The sequence below is a fragment of the Anopheles ziemanni genome, chromosome 2 (assembly GCF_943734765.1).
Source record: "Anopheles ziemanni chromosome 2, idAnoZiCoDA_A2_x.2, whole genome shotgun sequence".
NCBI classification, from domain to species: domain Eukaryota; kingdom Metazoa; phylum Arthropoda; class Insecta; order Diptera; family Culicidae; genus Anopheles; species Anopheles ziemanni.
This window is the reverse complement of record NC_080705.1, coordinates 63,592,512-63,613,409: the sequence shown is the minus strand read 5'-3', so window position 1 is coordinate 63,613,409 and position 20,898 is coordinate 63,592,512. Positions and strand designations below refer to the sequence as shown.

At 40.7% G+C, this 20,898-nt stretch overlaps 1 protein-coding gene across 1 annotated transcript in view; it reads right to left on the bottom strand.

The window, feature by feature from the left end:
• LOC131294545 (cyclin-dependent kinase 14) overlaps positions 1 to 20,898 on the bottom strand; it is a 123,118-nt gene that overhangs the window by 73,927 nt on the left and 28,293 nt on the right. The window contains exon 2 of the mRNA XM_058322627.1: positions 9,556 to 9,633. Coding sequence (XP_058178610.1) covers positions 9,556 to 9,633 — 78 coding nt within the window. The remainder of the gene's footprint in view (positions 1 to 9,555; positions 9,634 to 20,898) is intronic.

The window sequence follows — 20,898 nt, the reverse complement described above, 5'->3', positions numbered from 1 at the left end:
GGGAAACACATGGAAAACACGCAAAAGCTGTGCTCGTGTGTTTATGGGGTGCCAATTTTCACACTCCAGTGATACATTTCACTCTCGCTGCAAGGATCTGGGGGACGGTACGTAGGTGTGCAAACATTTTTCCGAATGTCGCAGGAAGGAAAGGGGGTTCGGAGTTGGACATATTTCGATTTTATCTAGCCCCGCCTAGCGTACCGGGCCAATAATAAACCAACGTTGCCTGGGAAAGCGAGGAAGCCCAGAACCGCACTCTGACTGCGTTGCGATCGCAGGTGACATAAAATATTCACAACATGTTGCAAACTTTTCGATTTTGCTTTTTCAGCTAGAACTGATGAGTGGAACATGAAACAAACATACTTTGCCTTAACTATAAAGAAAAATCGGACCGTATGATAAAAAATTAAGTGTCTGATTCGGCAATTTACAGCTAGGAGATTGATTACAAAATCATACTACTACGTTAGATGACATTAGTACTCAAACTGTGCGCGTTAAAAGAATTGGCAAATTGTTATTTTTTTAGTAGTGTTTTTGACTTCTCTGGCAAGTTTCATGTCAAAATATTAATCCGGATAGGACATACGATTTATTTTGTGAGCTACTACACGAATATTTCTCGTTTATATATTGAAATGTATAAAAAAAGTAGTGCACCTACTACTGATATATCTAATATAAAAAATATAATTGGTGTTAAATGATCATATCAATAATGTTTTTAATTCCGAAAGAATTATTTTAACTTATTTTTATTTTCAATTCAAATATTCTGCCGGAACATTTTAATTGTTTTTATTTCACAATAACCTGATGGTTTTATTGCTAAGCTCTTTTAAATAAACTATTTGAATACACGATTTAAAGTAATTTCAAGAAACAAAGCTACAACATATTGTACATGGAAAGCTACAAACGCTACAACAATTGCGACATAATTTATCGAATCAACCGCAAGTGGTAAAGCAGTTTATCATTTCTCCAATTAAGTGCTTCATTGAAAATGCATAATTGCAGGCGCATCGGTTCGTGGGTCATATTGTGCAATTTGCCTACGCCGCGGTTTTACATCCACCACGATCCAATACCGCGATGTTGCTACACTTAAAGCGAACCAATTCCATAGGGAAACAAAGAGAGAGGGGGAGGGTGAGAGATTGTGCCCTTTAAAGCATAAACCATCGGAGGATCCACTCAAACAGTTTGGTTTCCATCCAGCTAAGGAATGTTCCGCTCGTCGAGCGATGCAAGGAAGAGGAAAACGCGCTCCGTTGTCTCGCTGTTGCGCAATCAATATTTTATGATGTAGCATAATTTGAAGACACACATCAAAGGCATGGCGGCGACCATGGTGGTAGAGTATTTGTATGCATATGGATGTAGATGCTTGAAGCGAACGCCGTGACCGGGGTTCGACAGACAGTTTGGCATACGCAAAATGGAAGATGGTTGAGAGTTGGCGTGCGTGGCTTTGAATATTTTATTCCACCCAATTCCTCCTTTCTGCTATCTGCTGTCGCTTGTGGGATTCTGTTCAAACTGGTAATAGAATTTAATGTCGGAAAAACGTGGGCACAGGTTGATGCTGGAGTAGTGTCGATAAGCATTAAGACTAAGTAAGGATATCAGGGATATTGAACTGATATTGTTTTAACCGTATGTTGTTTGAAGAAAGCATCATTTCCTCGAATTATTTTGAAGAATAAACGACATCAAGAGCTGGTCCAAATTAGTTCAACATTCCTAACCGAAGTTCCATCACCAAAACTTGTCAAATAATCGCATCCCCTTGGACCGTCAGTAGACGTTTCATGTCCTCTGGGTCTTCTTTGCGGTAGAACATAACAAACAACCACAATTTCCACCAAAATCACGCGCTTCAAACTGAGCAGAATGATAAACATGTCCTGAACAAGGTCTCGATCGAACGCAACGCTTCCACCAAACGGTGGTAGGATGTTGGAAGGAGCAGATCTGTTTGAATAGCGGGTGACTCGGTATTCGAATCAGTTCTCGGCGATCCTTCCCAGACCGCAACCACCACATGCAAGCACATGGCGTAAATCTTATCCGAGAACAACCGGGCGCAAAACATCATCATGAAGTATACGTGTGGCTTTGAGCAGGAAGCTCGGGCAAGCTTTGCGAAGCGGTTAAGTGAAATGTTTACTAGCCCTGCGCAAAGAAAGTCAACACATGTTTGCCACCGCAGGCTCGAGAAGAAAAAAATAATGTGAAACTGTACACCGGTTGGGTTGCGCTCCTCACAACGCGCCGTTGAGCCTTCGCTGGCAGCATTGTGATCTAATAAAACAACGGTGAAAAACATCCTCGCTCTAACGCAGGAAAAAGGAACGCTCAACATGTTTTCTTACGCTGCACAAAAACAAACACCAGCGACTCAAAACTGGTAGAAAATGTTGTACACGATTTTGAAGAGTGATTTCTGCCGTACCTCTAACGAGCAAACACGCTGTTCACATGGCGTACCTGAACAACGAATCCACCGTGCGTGCGGCGTCGGTTTACCAAAAATCTTGTTCAACGTCACCCCCTCCGGCCTTCAGTTTCCGCCATATCTTTGCTGCGTTTCGAGCTGGAGAATATCTACTTACGAAGACTACTTTCATGCAGGATCACGTTCTCACTCTAAAATAGGGCACGTTTCCAACACAGTGCTTCTAGTGTGTGACTTCCTTTAAATAACATGCACAAATGATGCAGTGTTTTGGCAAAATTTACATTTTTTATTAGTAAACTAACGGTGATTTTGAAGGAGGCAACGATGCAAACATGATAACAGAAGTGTATATTTTTTTGTCATGAATATCTAATCATAGAATATCATGTTAAGTTTTTTTGTTCAGTAAGAAAAGCCTTCTAGAGAAATGTAATCAATTCAAAATTAAACAGTGAAAGAACTTTGCTCACCATGATTGAAATTAAAATAAAAAAAAGTGAAAGGAAAACATATGCATAACACAAATGTAGGCACCAGAAGTAGAGCATAACGTTGTAAATATTTTTTTCTCGTCGCTTTTACCTACACTAATTGTAAAACAATGCAAAAATATGTTCTAAAAGAAATGTTCAAACATTTTAGTAAAGATAATTTGAAAGTCATTTTTAAACTAGTCAACCGTTCATTAGGATCATGAAACCTAAGCCAATATTAATGGAGTATTCAATCAACCCTCTCTCCTTTCAACTCTCTAATACAATCAATAACTAAACTGGATCGCCAGGAAAATCTTTCCCCGTGCACGACAACCCAACCACCGCGGAACGCTAAGACCTATAATCAATCTACTGGCAAAACAAACGGCCCCGGTTCGTATGAAGTTCACCAAACTGAGCCTCACCATGCTTCCCACCGTTGCACGGAAGCATAAAATGCACAGCAAATAGTCCGGCTCAGGGAACCTAAATTCAACACCGCGCTGAGCCGAGGGCGTCTACACTTTGCTCCCGTCTCTTCGCCAACACTCGAGCACACATAAATATACAACCATAAACACGTGCTAAGACCGGCTAGCGGGACAACATCAAAGAAACTTCATTTCCTTAGTCTTTGCTCGTATGCAACCGCTCCTTCCCCCTGGGGAATAATTTTCCCGATGCACCCGACCGACCCGAAAATGTTCCAGCAGAAAGGGAGTTTGCATACTGTCCGACACGGCAGAGCACATCACATGGGGTGGATACGGTGGGGTGTCATGTTGGTGTCGCATTTTATGCACTGCAGCTGCAACTGCACTCAACCGAACGCGTCCACCCAACTCCGGAGTGTGTTGTGCACTTTGTGTGCAGGTGTTTCCATTCGTTGCGCTTTACGAGAATATCCAGCCCTTTACCATCGCTACCACCCCATGTAATATACATACACACACACACACACCCACGGTTGCGTCTGTCTTTCGGTCTATCGCAGGGAAAATTTTCACCTTCCTCTAGGTACACGCGAACGTACAAACGGCAACATCGTGCACAATTTATTATGTTCCGCTTCCAGCATTTCTACGATGAATATATTGCATCGGGTCCATTTGTCGCCGTGTTCGTATACACATGTTCCTATCGTTCACGAGAAAAATCTCCGAACCAAGCAAAAGGGAGGGCGACGAGGCGGCGAGAAGGCTGGCAAAGCGGAGGACCGCTGATGCACATGCAAGTTCCCGACCAGGCAGATGTGGTGGTGGAAAATAATTTACACAAATTTTGTCTCTGCTCTCATTTACTGCCAATCGCTTCATCGTGCCGTTCGTTTGGTGGCGATCGGACCGGGGCATGGTGGAACATTTGGCGAGCGTGGAATCGGGAGGAATATTGTACCACCCACGGTCCATCCACACCCCAACCCAAACACCACTCCCATACATTCAATATATTTTTTTAACTCCTGAAATGTAGCGAATACACATTCCGATGCACCACTCTTACTTCTCGAATCTTTCGCGAAATGAAAAAAGTAGAGGAGCAAAACAAAAAATCCGACTCTCGTGCATTTATTACCTTGTCGTTTTTCCACCCTTTTGCACATGTTTGAACACTTGTGTCGCTAGGATGACCACAGCGCTGCTTGCATGCAAACGAGCCTCATCGCCACCATTGCTGCAGCAGTAGCTTTAACAACACTCCCTCCCGCCCATTCACCCGAATTGGTTCGCAAGTGCGCGCACGTTGCATCTGCACGGGCCACGTGTCGAGAGAAAACTGTCCGCTTCCGAATCGTGGTACTTGTGCTTCAACTTGTTCGGAATAAACATTTTCTCTTGCGAAAAAAGCAGAACAGTGCAGTTTTTCACACACCGTAGTGCAAAAACCATGAAAAGGGTTTTTTTGTAATGAAATAAATATGTATGCATCGACGATAAGAGTAACAGGAAAGATAAACATAAAGCATCGAAAGTAAAAAAATTACCTTTTGCATTTTCATAGAAACTGGAAGAGCATTACAAAGTTCATGCACGAAAGAAAAATTGTCAATAATAATGTTTTATCAACCAAACTTTCAAATTTCCACAAGAAAATATTAACGAGAAATGAACTATCGCATTAAATGATTCTCAATGATATAATAGAGCATTCAATAACTTGTTTTTGAGGCCAAATAAATAAATTTATACTGTAAAACCAAGAGAAGAAATATTAATCTTACATCAGATTCAAAGCTAATATTTCACCTCGCCTCTAAATCGATCGAGAAATTGTAAAGGAAGAAAACATAAACTGATAATAATGCACAGAAAAATAGATAAAATCTAAACATCTAATCTTAAAAAAAAAAACAAAGTTTACCTAACCTTTTCATACAACCTAGTACGAGGAATATTATATAACTTTATATCAAAATTAAAATAGGTCACATTTTGACCTATATAAAATTTTCATTTTTAATGTCGTCTGAATTAATATCAGCTGATCATTTTTTCAAAACAAAACAAGAATTTTATTAAAATCTTAAGCTACATCCAAATCCAAATCAGATTTTTCTGTTCTGTTCCAGTTTCGAGAACCAAATTGAGCATGTTTGAATGTTTTGTAGCGGTCATTTTGGTCGTTTTTGCTTCACACCGAGCTAGCGGAATGATAGAGAGGTTCATCAACAAACTAAAAACATAAAAAATAGCCAACAATTTTAAGTTGCGGCTTACAATGGACCCCTATTTTACATAAGCTTAATAAGTTATATAAGTTTTATAATTTTTTACTTCCATTTACACTAGTTTTGGATATTAATTGAGACCTTGACTGTCCGTTATACAAATAAACAAATAAACAAATATACTACAAAACAGTCATTTACGTGTTCAAAAACTATTTAAAAATACCGTTAAAACGATCAAGCAAGATTCACGAGTAAAGTATTCGAGTGTGAAGGAACTAAACATCACATGCAAATAAAGATCTTATGCCAACGACACTCTCAAACTTTCAGACGCCAGGCAAAAACTTTCACATTAAATGAAGTTTCTTTCAAATAATTGACTACTGTCGAATTCTATCTTGTTAACAAACACATTAAATTATAATTGTGTAACCAAGTTATGAACTTAAAGATTAATTTTTCGTCCGATTTAAGCCATTGTTTTACCAATAGCTTCGCACAATCGAATCATAACATTAGTGGGAAAATTTTGTCGAAGAATGGCAAATGAGATCCCGTCGAATCTGATAGTCTATGGACAGAAGCTTACTCTTTACTTCCAGCTTGTCATTGCAACCGACAGTTTGCTCGTCCGTTCAACCATTCATTTCCGTCGTTTTCGGTTGAAAGAACATTATCCCTACCGCGTGTGTTATTATCTCTTCTCATACACCACACTGCCATGTGCATATGTTATCTCTAAATGCTAGTGGCAAGCCAGTCTAGCCGTGCACAAACCGGAAGCTGGCCGTGGTCAAGTGCATTTTCGCGTCAATTACTATGAAACCGGCGAAGGATTTGGAACTAGGTTCGTGTTATTTTTTTCGGCTCCCTGGCTTCATAAAATGATATCGAAATATATTTTACAAAACCGGATTCATAAAAGCGAACTTTGGCTATCCACACGCAGCTTGCAACGCGCTGCGGGAAATGGGTAGTGAAATTTTACGATGGAAACGAAAAGCTTCCCTCATCATACTGCTGGCTGTGACGTGCTGGTAAAATCCGAAAAAAAACCCTTCCGTCAGTTCCAACTTATCATTCGGCACGAACGTTAGCCTGCGCATCGAACGGTCGTTTGGGGGGGATAGCATTTGGAGTCGGCGTGAAGGGAAAATTTGACGGCAAAATTGCAATTTCCACTTTTTGCCGGTGAGCTCATTCGGAAACCGATGCGCAGCAAAGCGAAAGGTAGACCACCGGGATCATCCGACTGCGACCGAGACTCTTTCCCGTCTGCTCGCCCGACGCTATTGCTGGGCTCTGATTTGTGCTGATTTCCGCACAATTTTGCGTGCGGTGGCATACGTTTAGCGGGGAAATGAAATTACCAGTTCGGCAAACAAAGTGAAACTAATTAAAAAGTAATTTACAAACACAAGAGGATGCTACGAGCAGATAATAACGCACACCATTCATCAGCAGCGAACGGGTTCGGTGCAAGGCAAGGCAGCGACGGGAAAGTTCTTAGAGCAGAAGCCAATGGAAAGCAAACAAAGGTGTGTATGAGTACTGCGCTATAAGCTGCGCACATAATACGGATTACCATACATTTCTTGATTAATAAAGGGGTCATAAGCCGGCAGCATAAATAGTTTAGGTGATAAATGGTAAGGGTATTAAATACAATTGAAATGTGCGCTATAATGGAAACCATATCAAAAAAGAAAAGAAAAGAAAAGGAATAAATCGTTTTGTAAATTTCAAAATATGTATACATAAAAATAATTTATATAAAAAAATACCAAGAACAGCATGATGAAAAACTCAACGAGTTACAGAGAGAGAGGAATAAAACGATTTACAACAATAAATTGCACAAACGAGCTAATAAAAATGAAACAACACATGTTTTCACGTCAGACGAGGGAATCAACTTGTAGTTAACAATTTGCGTACTAACGTGCAATCCATTTTCTCGCACTACCCGAGAGAAAATCAAACGGGAACCGCGGGGATCATTTCCATTAACCGAACCGAGCGGGTCAGTCGATTTGGGCTGTTTTTAAATCCATTTCAGCGTAATCGCTTTTTTCCCTCACCAATCAAATGTTGCCTGTCGTCACGTCGACATCTGTTCCACCAAAAAATTGTACATGGTTTTGATACTTTATTTTTTGGTGATGATGAACAGATTCAACGGAACGTTAAACATGAACACAGAAAAAGGTTTCTCAACAGTTCTTTAGTTTGTGCATATTTTCTTGTAAAGTATAGTTCATTACATTAAAAATGGTTATACAGTATAGGGGGTTTCCACAAAAAAAAACGGAGCTAAAAATTAAGCATGTAGCATAAAACCAGAGGGAAAAAGGAGGATACGAATGATTATGTTTGCAACATGCAAATTTTACCCATCTCGTGCTACCAAAAATGTAGCAAGTGGCTCACGCGGACAATTAACAAGGGTTGGAAAATCATTGCACCGTGTAATTGAATACATACCGTACATTGTAATTTACGAAAATTTGTTAGACCAGCGTTTGCAAAATCACAATACTGAAACACGACTAAAAAGTTTTGAAACGATTGTATGATGATCAAGTCAAGTAAAAATAATACAGTTTCGAGAGAGGTTAAATAAAAATTCATTTTATAATGCTGCACATAAGTTTACTCAAACTCCAATAAATATAATAACGACGGTTACAAACTACACTCACCAAAACATTTACTTTGCTAATTTACAGCATTAAACATTCCAAAAGTATTGATTTTTACTTTCTTGCTCGCATGTATTACCCTACTTTTTCCGTATACGCTCACATAATTTGCACAACCCATGTAAATGTTAGACAAATTTCCGTACAAGTACTTTCCTCAAGGGAATCAGAAAAAAAGCGATCTCCACTTCATGGTATTACCACTAAAGACCATTCCTCACTATCAAACATCGCCAGCAAGGGGTGAAACCGGAACTGGCCACTTTTAACACCAACACACTATCGGTCAATATTGCGGCCAATTTTACGCCACTAACCGAAGCGATCCTATCCTTTCTCGTGCGTTCGTTAGTTTAAAAGTCTCTCGGCCCGTTCGTTGGCGAGTTCTACACGAGCAACATGAGAGGAGGTGGAGATAAAAAAGGGTGGTAAAAGGTGGTACGAAACAATTTTATAAATAAACAGTTTTATTGATTCAATTCCACCACAGCCGCTTCTTTATTTCCATCTCACTTTCAGATTCAGCTTAGCAGCTGTCCGGGTCGACTTTTGCTTACGTGGTATGTGGTTTGGAAAGTTTGGTTTGATTTTGGACGGCCAATTTTCACCCTTTGATTTCGGCAAAAAAAAGGGTACTCGATGAAGATCGAGACAGAAGTAAGTAGAGTGTACTTTTTAAGGATGGCATAAAATACCCCAAACATTTTGTGGCATCTGACTCTTTAGGGTGGAATGTAAATTGGTTCAGTCCGTGTCCATATTCGATCGGAAAATTTACACACACATACTGAATATCTCGCACACAAGCACACACAAACAGGAAAGAATACTAACAGCAAACCCAGCTGAAGATAAACACACATCGGTCGATGCTGCATGGATGAAAATCGATTCGATGTTTTTTTTCCCTTGTTCAATGGTTCACACCACGTCGTTTTGAGAGAAGCTCATTTCATTTCTTCCCTCATGTCAATCACAACTATGATGACCTAGATTTGGGAGCGATTTGAAAAACACCAGACCAACGGAAATCAAATCCTCCATCCGCGTTGGGAAAACAGAAAACATTGCTTACAAAAATACCCGAAATTTTATGCATGTTGGATATTCTTGTCTACGCACAGAAAATTCTTAGAATTGTGCATCTTTTCGGAATAAATACGAACGACTTTTTGAATATTTATATCGAGGATAATGCACAGAGATTCAACTACAACATTTCTTGAGATTACTTACATAATCGGCCGAAGCTGTGCGATAACCGCTTTTTGATCTTCTGCAGAGCACCTCCTTTTTTCTCACGCATAGTGACTCCTGAAAGAAGAAGAAGCATTAACATATTAGTAAGAAAAGTAAATCGTAAAAATTGTAATCGTAAAAATTATACGTAAAAATTATACTAATTATACTACCGGTTAAAGTAAAATCTAATATTTGAGTAAACACCTCTCTCTGTATTTGATATCGAGAGGTATGTTAATACGGCTTTAAACCGACACTTGTGGGATGAAACCGCTCATTAAACTCTTCCAACTGGATGATTTTCTTCTAATTGGCTGCCAGCAAACCACTTTCTAAAAAACTTCCATTGGACTTTATGTTAAAAATACCGTGCCGGTAATAGAACGCCGTTGTGTAACGGGAATAGACTTAACATAAAGCATGAAAGCGTAAACAAATAAACACATTAAGAAAGGTTTCTGCTTGTTACGTAATCAGTATTTTCATCGCATTTCTCTGAAACAACAATTTCATAAAAATGTCTTGGTACAACTTTTTTGAATTAATTAAAAACATGTGAGACACAAACAAAAATAACTAATGAAAATAAGCATTTGATACGTTACATTGAAGGTAAATAATCTACATGAGGAATGTTTCAACTAGTCACTATTAAGATCGTTCACCTGACAAGTGGAACCAGTTTCTTTTCCTCCATTTCTGTTCAAGACCGCCTCAACTGAGTCACCTCGCATGCCAACGCTCGAAACCGCATCGTACATAGCGAGTACAAAACGGGCATCAGCATGAAGCACGTACCGCTCCATGTGAAGGTGGATGGATATGCGTGCCATAACTTTTCCGCTTAGCTTGCTGCTGCTGTTGTTTGTTTTCCATTCATAGCTAATTATTGCGGAACACCCGATGAACTTGAGGGAAAAAAATGTAGGTCTCTCTCTCCCTTAGGGGAGAACATTGTGCAAGAAGAAAAAACAAGACACTCCGTTCATCCCAAATTTACCACCTCACCAGGGAACAGTGGCAGCATCGTGCGTGCCACGACGCATTACGGCGTGACGTATCACATGCACCTTGGCTGGAACGGAACGCAATCGCTCCATTACACACGCGCGAACGGACACAGCACAACTTCCCGGTGCAGCGGTATCACACGTACACTTCGTTACCTCCATCTTTTTCCTTTTTGCAACTTCATGTGCCAATGAATGCAATCACAAATCCGCGGCGCGATCCGCGTAATTGTCGTCGCCGTCGTGCGATGAATTAAAACGACTCACGGTGGCGAAAAAAGGAAGCAATTGTCGAGTTTCAATTTCAAATTCCAAACAGTGTGTGACCTCTCCAGTACCCCCCGCCCTCGGTCCTCTTTCTCTGTCACGGTTGCTGCCCATCTCACCTTCACCATTCGCGTTCGATTTCGCCCGCCCGTCCACATTCCGCGCCGTCCACCGTTAAAGCGTAAACCGAAAGCCAAAGGTCGAACGTGTTGCTCCGGCCGTCACCTGCTGATTGACAAACGGCGGTCCGTGGCCAGGCTGTGAACTGCTGGCAGTATTGTACGTGGTTTGATGAGAGCCTTTGCTAGGTTTGCAACTGTCGATCTAAACGCAATGACATGATCGTTGAAAAAAAAACTAGATTTAAAGGCGCAATCGGCGCTATAAATTCCAGTAATTGAAAAGACAAGTCTATAAATACGTCTAATCTTTCCCGTAAGGGTTGTTAATTTGGCTAACAACACACAACGAAGGAAACTGCTTTACGAAACATACATCATCATCGAGCACTTACAAAATCCAATTTAGATAAATAAATTCCTTTTTTTTCGGATTGTGGTTTTACAAAAGATTTGTTGTATATTTTAAATTTATAGATTATTGTTGTTTTAAAATGTTTCCATTTTTCAAAAAAATTATCGTCACTACTATTTTGGAAAGATAGATGTACTTGTAGTTAAGTTTTACTGGAATGAAAGACACGCAAGCTTTGGAAGCTAAATAAGAGCATACTACCTTTATTTTGCTTGAAATATATTCAAACACATAAAAATAAAATCAAATTCAATTAGAATTGTATTGAATTGTTAAGCTATCAGAAAAATGCAATTCAACTATAGAAAAATTGTTAATGCAAATTGGTTTTTGTGGATATTAAATAAAACATAAATTGGATAACAACGTATAAATTAACTATGTAGAGCTGGTAAGTCCAATAGAAGTTATGATAATGAAACATTTAACGATGTCATGATAAATTGCGTTTAAAAATTCTAGTTTGATGCTGAGAAACAGTAATAAAGTTTACGATAAGCGAAATACGCAAACGTTTAAATTGATTTTTCTAATCAAGCTTGCATAAATGTTTAAACTATGTAAAAAAGCTTCATTGGAGAGTTGAAGAAAATAATAGCTCATCGTTGTTGAACATTGATAAAATGAAAGTAAATATTGCTAAACAATAATATTGAACACAGTGGATGAGATAACTCATTTAATGTGTAAGAACTATGTAATAAACACAAGGCTAGCCGAGTTGACAATGCCGAGAGTATAAAACGCAACGACACGGAGCATCGAATGAACGTGCGAATGGCTACACGGGCAAAATATTATTGTTTACCCGAGCGCAGCACGCGGTATTGTTTACGATGCCATTCGCTTTCCGTTTGCAATCGTCTCGCCGGGGCCGTGTTTACGATCCGGAAATCCAAACGAAACGATACTGGATCGTGTTTCTGATCGATACGAAATAAAGATCCTCAATAGCATTGGCAAACGACGTTTGTTGTTCTACCGGCCGGTCTGGTGCGAAGATCGGGGCTGAGATCAAAGAGCATGGAATGGTTCTCCCAGGGCATTGGCGGAGCATGAAAACATAAACAGTAAACAGGCAGATCACATTACGAACGACCACGAGTGGATGGTGATTCTGATACCTTCTCCCCCACAACAGAACGACACGAATGGTTTCGAGATACAAATGGGAGATGTGGACGTACGAGTATCCGACACCTCGTGGAACTGGAGCCCGTATAACCTGGAGCTAAGGTTTCGTACTACATACTATTTAATTTAGAACATGAAGGAACGACGAAGCTAAAACCTCGCAGTATCTAAGCCATGCAGAAATGTCTGTTGCAAGAACGGAAACGTTTGGGCGTGCTCAGGCATCGCGAAGAGCTCAATTTATTCGCTTGGGTTATGACGAGTTGAAATGATTCATTTTGCCAAGGGACATTGGACCACTAGATGCCAACCGCCAGTCATCGCTATCTGCACGGGAAATGGTAACACTATCAACCCGCGAAACGGTGATGGTGTGTTCTTGAACTCTCTCAAGTGTACTCCAAGCCTATGTCAAACCCATTTAACGAGTGGCCCGAGGAGACCGATCCGCCAAGAGTCTTTCATCTTCATCAACTTCATCGAGCAATTATTGAGCCGAGGGTAAAGGATGACGGACGGCAAGGGTCCGGTAACAGATAGTCGCGATGGTTCAGTAGCTGACCGAGAAAGTGCTGATAAGTACCTTCGGTGCATGACACCTTCCGGCCAGTGCTGAATCCTCTTGAACGTCGGGTCGATCTCCACTACATGCCCAACCTCTCCTTTGTTAGGTGGACGATGGTAAGTTTGTCTTATCACATCACTTGCTAACGATCCATTTTGTTTTTCGTCCGATAACGGGCTTCGCTGCCATCGCCGTGAGGCATCCTTCCGCAACACACGACGATGCACTTTCGCGATTACCCGTTCGCAAGGGGCAAGTGTATCAAGCGTTGCAACCATCAACCAGATAGAAGCTACCACAGAGAACTACTCGGTCGGTGCCGGTTCAACGACGTTGACGAAGAGAAGTTTACTCATCACGACAATTTAGCGAACCATCGCCTCCTCTGTTGAGTTCCTCTTCCCGGTAGTAGCCCGCTTCATTGTGGGTAACTATCTTTAATTAAATATGGCGCATCGTTTAAGATGGAACGCGCCAGCGACAAATGAATTAAAAGAACGACACGAACGAAGCGGAATAGTTACGGTGCATGAGGAAGGACTGGAGAGATTTTTATCGGGCTGATAATTGTGAATATTTTTTGCAGCATTATGTGACTGTCGGAGGTTTCCGTGTACGCTTTGGAAAGAACAATGGCATTTGTATGGCATGTCCGTTTGGTTCGAGGTGAGGCGTTGAAAACATCCAGCGATATATAAATGACTGAACGCTGGAACGTTCGAAGAGATGTAAGATAAACTTGCTAAAACCGGCAGGAACACTACATTCCTAGGCTAGGTAGATATCAGAACCGCCTTTCAAACGTGATTGTTGACCAATTTGGACAATTCTGAGCGAGACTTAACCAACACACGCATTTAAACCACTATTCTGTGAAACCCAGTGGTTCGCTTTTTGAAAAACCTAGGCAAAAGTCAAAACCATCGACAGACAGAGTAAATCCCTTCGCATCGATTATCGACCAGCTGCAGTGAAGCACGAACGAAGATGGCATTTGTCGACAGATAAGAGTTGGCCAGTTTTTATGACTCATTACCAACGTGCAGAGGAAGGAATGCCCCGCGGATGAGGGAAAAGGGGTACGAGACAGACGAACGTTGCCTTCACCTCTTGTTGACGTCGGAAACAAGAAGAAAAAAAAATGAGCATGGTGTCAGGTGATGATAATGGAGTTCATGGGGAACATAAACAGTCGAAACTGAAGCATTACGTAAACAGTCGGAGCAGCGTGTGAAGTTGAACTCAACTCTGCTGAGGCAGACATGAATGAAAAATTATTTGCTTACAAAATCAAGTTCCACGAATGCATCTTCTCAGATTTGTTGAGATAAAATTGGCAAACAACGTAAAGAAGAGCGGTGAGCAAAATTAGATCGTCAATCTTTACTTTTATAAATCTCAGTTTCAAAGTCCCGTGATGAGATGAGGCAATAAACCCTACTATTTTACAGTGCACGTGAAGCATGCTTTTTACAATCTGACTCTAAGTGGAAACGGGACTCGAACACGGGTTTACCAAGAGCGAAGCCGTAGTCTTGCCGAGGAACCATAGCACAAGTTAGGAATAGTGAGGAAATATCGGTACTTGAATGGCAAACGTAGATTTTGAAGAAAAATTTTATTTCGTACTATAAAAGATAGTCCCATTCGGGATTCGAACACCAAACCTCTGATACAAGGCTCGAGCACCACTACCAGTACACCAGTTGTACGATTGATTAGCATAGGGAAAATACAGGTACATATGGCTATGTAAATAAATTGAACCACCAAGCTGTTAATTTAATAATGGTTATGATAATTTGAAATCTATGTAACAAAATATGATCAGATTTGAAAAAGTAATTTAAATATCTAAAAAAAATCATGAAAAAAAATTTTTACAACCGTCAACAAAAAAGTTTTTCCTAGCCTAGATTCGAACTCCGATCCTCCGGAACAACACCCATGCACTTTGCCCCCTAGACTATTGATGAAAGAAAATTTCCGAGTGATATCACAGCTACTTATATGTCTGTAGGCAATCTGAATGTAGCATAGAAAATGAACCAAGAATAAAAACTTTAGTCACATTTTTCCTCCCCGAGCTTCGCCGGGGCTTCGAGCTAGTTTAGTATAAACTGAGAAAAACACTTACAACATCTTTAAGTCTATCGAAACGATCTTGTTTTCCCGGAAGACTTTTTAATTGACTTACAGCCACTACTCGAAGGCACCATGTTTTGAAGTAGCTCATCAACTTCTGTCTCTAATACATCTGAGTTTGTCACAAAAACATAAAAGTCATTGTCATTTTCATTGATAAGTACACTTTATGAAAAGTAAACATCAACTAATTTATGCTTTAAAATAACTTTTGACAAACAATGGTAATAACCAAGAATTTTTTGTCGGTTTTCCGATTAATGTTCCGAAAAAGGGGTTAAATCGAAGATATACAAATATTTTCATAGCTGCTAAACGTCTCTTGTTTTGTTTGTTTACAATCTTTAGTTTTGTTTTAATTCTAAATAACCAAATTTATGAATAGGGATAAAATTGGAATCAGTAGACAAAACCAAACGAACACGAAACAAAAACTGACGAGTGAGAGACAAACTCAGATGCGTTAAAGGTAGAAGTTGATGCGGCATTTTAATCATGGATGGGATAAAGGCAAACATAGGTGGCAACGACTGTATAATAATTAGTTGAATGAATGAATTTGACATGTTTCGGCCCTTCTGAATGATAAAATGGAGTCTGTTTTTATGGAGTGAAAGTCTTTAGTAACTTTGAAACTTTAACAGTTCAAACGATAAAAAACTGGCTGTAGCCTTTGTAGATAAAAAAGAAAAACAAATCGTTAAAAAGAACGAACTTTGGTCAGCGATTGTTCGCGGCAAAAGAGACCAATCTCGTTCAGAAGGAAATAATCTAATCGCATGCTACAGAGGGCACCGGTTTTGCAGCATTACACAATCTCATATCGCGACACATTCACACATTGCGCAGAAAAGTCATGCACCTGAGGTTCGCCTCAAAACCATTGAGAGAAAAACTGCATCGGGGCTCAATTTAGCCTAGGTTGCATTCATAACGCCTACCCACACGATAAGCGTCACACATTAACCCAAAACGTCGCCGGGTAGTCGCTCAAGTACCGTCGAGCTCTAGCGACTCTCGGTGTGAGATTGCGTAATCGTCGAACGAGGACAAAGTGGTGGGCAAGCGTTCTCTCGTCGACGACGACAGCGACGACGTATGAAAAAGACACGTTTTCCACGCACGCCACTCACCAGATAAGGGTCAGGCAGTGTGGTAACCAAACGAAGACACCGCGCGCGCCAGAAACTAGCAGCGGCTCATGGGATTTTTGGCTTTCGGTGAACCGAACAACAAAAGCCATTAGATACAGTGGATGAGGTTCAGGCTATCAGTTGGTGGCTACATAACCGTATGGACGAAGGGTCGAATATTTAAAGATGGTCCCCGCGGAACGTTGTCCACATTGTCCGTGAGCGAGTGCTGCTAGAACAACGTCCCTGGAGGAGAATAAGGATGAGAAATACAGGCACTAAATATCCCGCTAGAGCGATGAAACAAACTCACATTCAACGACTCATCCGAACGCGGTGGACAACACGCAGGACGAGTACATCAGCTCTGGTGTATCTAAGCCTTTGTCTAGGAATAGGAGGACTCATACTTGGACGCACCTCGGCAGACCCTACCAATCCGGTCTTCATTCAACGGGATCTCCCACCAGCACCGTACGCCTACGGTCTACAAGACTTTGACAGCTCCGAGGAGGTGACGATAGTGAAACGCTCCGGCCAAACTATGCTCCCTGGTGTCACCTACCTTACCACACCGCAGTCTGCCGAGCCCACGCCCTTAGGACAAGTGGTGCAGCAGCAGGTGCACAACAAGCAGCCCACGGCCGCCCAAACACTTCCCTTACCGCTGCCTCTTCAGCAGAAACAGCAGAAACCCAAGGGAAAAGTGTCGTCTAATGTGGCCACCACCGGATCTGGCGCAACAGCGGAAACCACCGGCGTAGGAGCATCGAATACCGCTACCAAGGAGGACCTACAGCCGGTCGCTTCCAACGCCGACTCGTCCCAGCAGCAAACCTCGCTGGTCCACGTGGAAATGGAGTCAGTACCGCGACCAGAAGATTTACCCCAACCGCCGGAGCTGGAGAACTCCATTCCCCAAAAGCGCAACGTGTATGACACGTACGCGACGGATGCGAAAGCGGGCGGTGGATGCGGCTGTGGAGGGTATGTACTGGTCGAGAAGAAAATCTACGTGTGCGAGCCGAAGGAAACGATCGTGCGGCTGATGAAGCGCAGCCATGATGTTTGCGCCGCGCAGGAAACCCAACACGTCGGAGTGATTCAGTCGCCGGACAACGACGACCAGAGACGCTTCCAGCTGATACCGATGCCGGAAGGGATGGAGCATCAGTGAAAAACACAAGCCTAGAACTCTTATGCGACTGGATTGTCTAGGTTAAGGATATTTATGAATAGATTACGTAATAAATTTGTTACACTATGGTTAGTCAACGTTCAGATATACTACATCTTCGGGAATATTGTTCAATAATTTGATTATTTCTATGCCATAAAACAATGTCTGGGTCATATAAAAATCAAATAGAACGAAATGCTCAGAAGACAGGGTGTCCACTCAGATTATGATTTCAAATTCCCGGTTTTTTCCCGGTTTTCCAGGTTTTTTCCCAGCTTTTCCCGGTTTTTTCTAGTTTATGCAGGTTCACTACATTTCGATTGCTTATAGTAGATAAACTTGGCTGTTATATGTCTCTATGGTTTTTTAGGTAGGTCAAAACTGCATGTAAGTTATGTGTTAAAGAATACTTTAAGGAAATAACTTCAAAATTTTCAAAAACAAAAACTATTGAAAAACCGAAGGAAAACAGGGACAACACATACGGTTTGGGATTATAGAGCATCGTAAACTGAACTTTCATTGCAACAACACACATTGCTTGAGCGTATATATTTTAAAAGAAAATCCTTATAAAAATGTTAAAGAACAACTTCATTAATGACATAAATAACAAATTAATTTTTAATTCGGCTCAAAATTAGAAACGAAAAATGTTTTTCCTTCGCTCATAGAATTTGCTTAATCATAACATTTTTCAACAAAAGAAGGGAGATGTAGCATACCTGTTGTACATCTTCTAATATTTCTATCAAAAGACACGTTCATAAACACGTCGATACAAATGATTCACGTTATCAAAATTTTATGCAAACACACCAACAACTCAAATGAGCTACATTTCACCAAGAATAAAAACTGATCAGCACACTCGTCTAGCGAATGCCGCAATACAATGAGATCCCATACCAAAACAACCAATACACCAGCTAGAGAGTGGTTAACAGTTAAAGGTAAAACAAAAACCTTTATCCATATCAAACCATTGCTGACAAATAGAATGAAACATACATAATTATTTCCGTATATCTGCAAGCATATAAATCGATCAGATCACATCCGAAAGGTACATCCATAGTGACACATTCATAACAAGTGAAGCAAGAGATTGCACCGCGTGCGATCGTCCCGAAACAAGCAACCTTATAAACTCAACAGGATAAAGGATCTCATCAGGAAATATTGGTAGAAGGACAGGAGTTTGCAATCGAAATTTCAAACGACGGATTTGAACGCTGTGAATATTTTCGTACAATATCATAGGAAGCGATTAGCTTTTCAGCTAGTAGATTTACTAGATTTAAAGTAACTGTTTTGGCTACTATCTGAAGCATATACAAAGACATTTGGTTGCATTGCTATTTCATAGCGAGTGTTTAAACAGATGATCAATGCATTTACAATTTCAACTGGAAATCCCCGTTACCATGTTACCAATGTTAACCCTCGATGCGTTTGTCTTTCGTACACATTGCTTCCGTGGCGACAAAATCATCATGCTTTCTCGCTTTGCCTCTACGCCGGCACCACTGGAAGAAACGAAAACGCAATACGGATACAGTGGACCTTCAAACAGTTGACAACAAATGTCGCCCTTAACAATTGAAATGTAGTGACAATTTTACATGAAAATATAATTACGCTACGAGAATAAAATATGTAAATCTCAAAAAAATATTATATGAAAAATATTCCCGGTTTTTTCGGCGAAATTCCCGGTTTTCCCGGTTTTTTCCCGGTAAAATTGAATTCAAGGTTGATTCCCGGTTTTCCCGGTTTTCCCGGTTGAGTGGCCACCCTGAGAAGAGGATATCAAGGGATCAGAAATATTGTACTTCGAGACTACTTATAAACCAAAAGAAAATTCTGCAAAACCCAAAAACATGAAAAGAAAAGTCTCATGAAACATTCCAATCGGTTACTATTGCTGTGTAGTAAATTTCTTTATCGCCTCAATTTTTCAACCAATTTCGTTATGCAACCGTGACCCAACAAGAGCTGATTGGATTTTCGGAGGACTACCACCATCATCATCTTGCCGGTAAAGTAGGGCATCCTACCACTTGGCAGTGCGACCACGAGCGCAACAATTCGTGACGGAACGCGAGCGAGAAAAATCCGCATCAGCGAACCCGCAAAAGCTCGGGCTAATGATGATTATGAGCCATTACTGGCAAAATTGCAAATCAAACCCAAGATGTTCGCTCTGGAAGTAGGAGAATGAAACGGACTAGGTGGGGGTACAAGAACGAACAGATGATGTTCGGTAGCGGATGACACTAATGATGATGATGATGGTGATGATGACCTATAACACGGTTACGTCAGGTTGCCGTTGAACTGAAAGTTGAAGTTTGGGAACTGTCAAAATCTTGACAAAAAAAGTAGCATCAAGAAGACCGCACTTTCGGGGCGGATGAGAGTCGGTCCTGATAGGAAAAAGCATGCCACACCAGCTGGTAGCGACGGAGGAGCCACCCCGTGAAGCAATTTAACATGACGGAAAGCACACGAAAAGGCTTCCGATCGGAGTGGCACGATCTAAAGAGGGTTGTATCTTTCCCGCTAGTTTGGAACGTATGCCCTGGGATCTTCCCAAAAGTGGCTGAAATACGGACAGTGCGGAAAAAAGAGATCAACCAAACGAGCCAATGCACCACCGGTCACGAAGTGGACAGAAGAAAAAATGTTGTTAAACTATTCAGACCGACGTTTCTACGAATATATTGCGCCGTGGCACGATGGTAGATGATAATAAAATGGTCCAGGGAAGTAAAATTTTGCGCGGTCTTTGGCACACTTTAGGTCGGAACATGGCCTTCAACTAGATTACTGTCCTATTTTTTACTCTTTGAGGTGTGGATGGATTCTTCAGAAGATTAATGAATGGCTGTATGTTTTTCTTTCTTCGAATGTTAAATAAAATATGATTTTACACTGCGTTCCATAACTACAGCATCACCTAGTAATTTTAAACCTTATGTTAATGTAAATGATTGTAAGAAAAACAAAGGAACAGAAACATATTTCTTAATGGAATAGAATGTTTCAGTTCTGTTTTTCAGAAAATAAAAATAAAGCTATGTGCGTACAAAAATGATAAATATTTGAAAGATCCAAGATTATATACGCATCTTCTAACCCAATGTTATTTGTTATTCGTTATTTGGAGAATGTCAGTTGGAAAGGTTCATTAAAATATCAGACAGCACATACATAGGCTGAAGATGCTATCCGAAATAATGGGTGGTCCTTGTTAGTTTATACGTTGGGAAAATTGACCAATAACATGCCATCAAGAATTTTCCAACTAATATATCGTAATGGACGAACCACTGATTACTAAACCTTCACGTTTTTATCCATTTA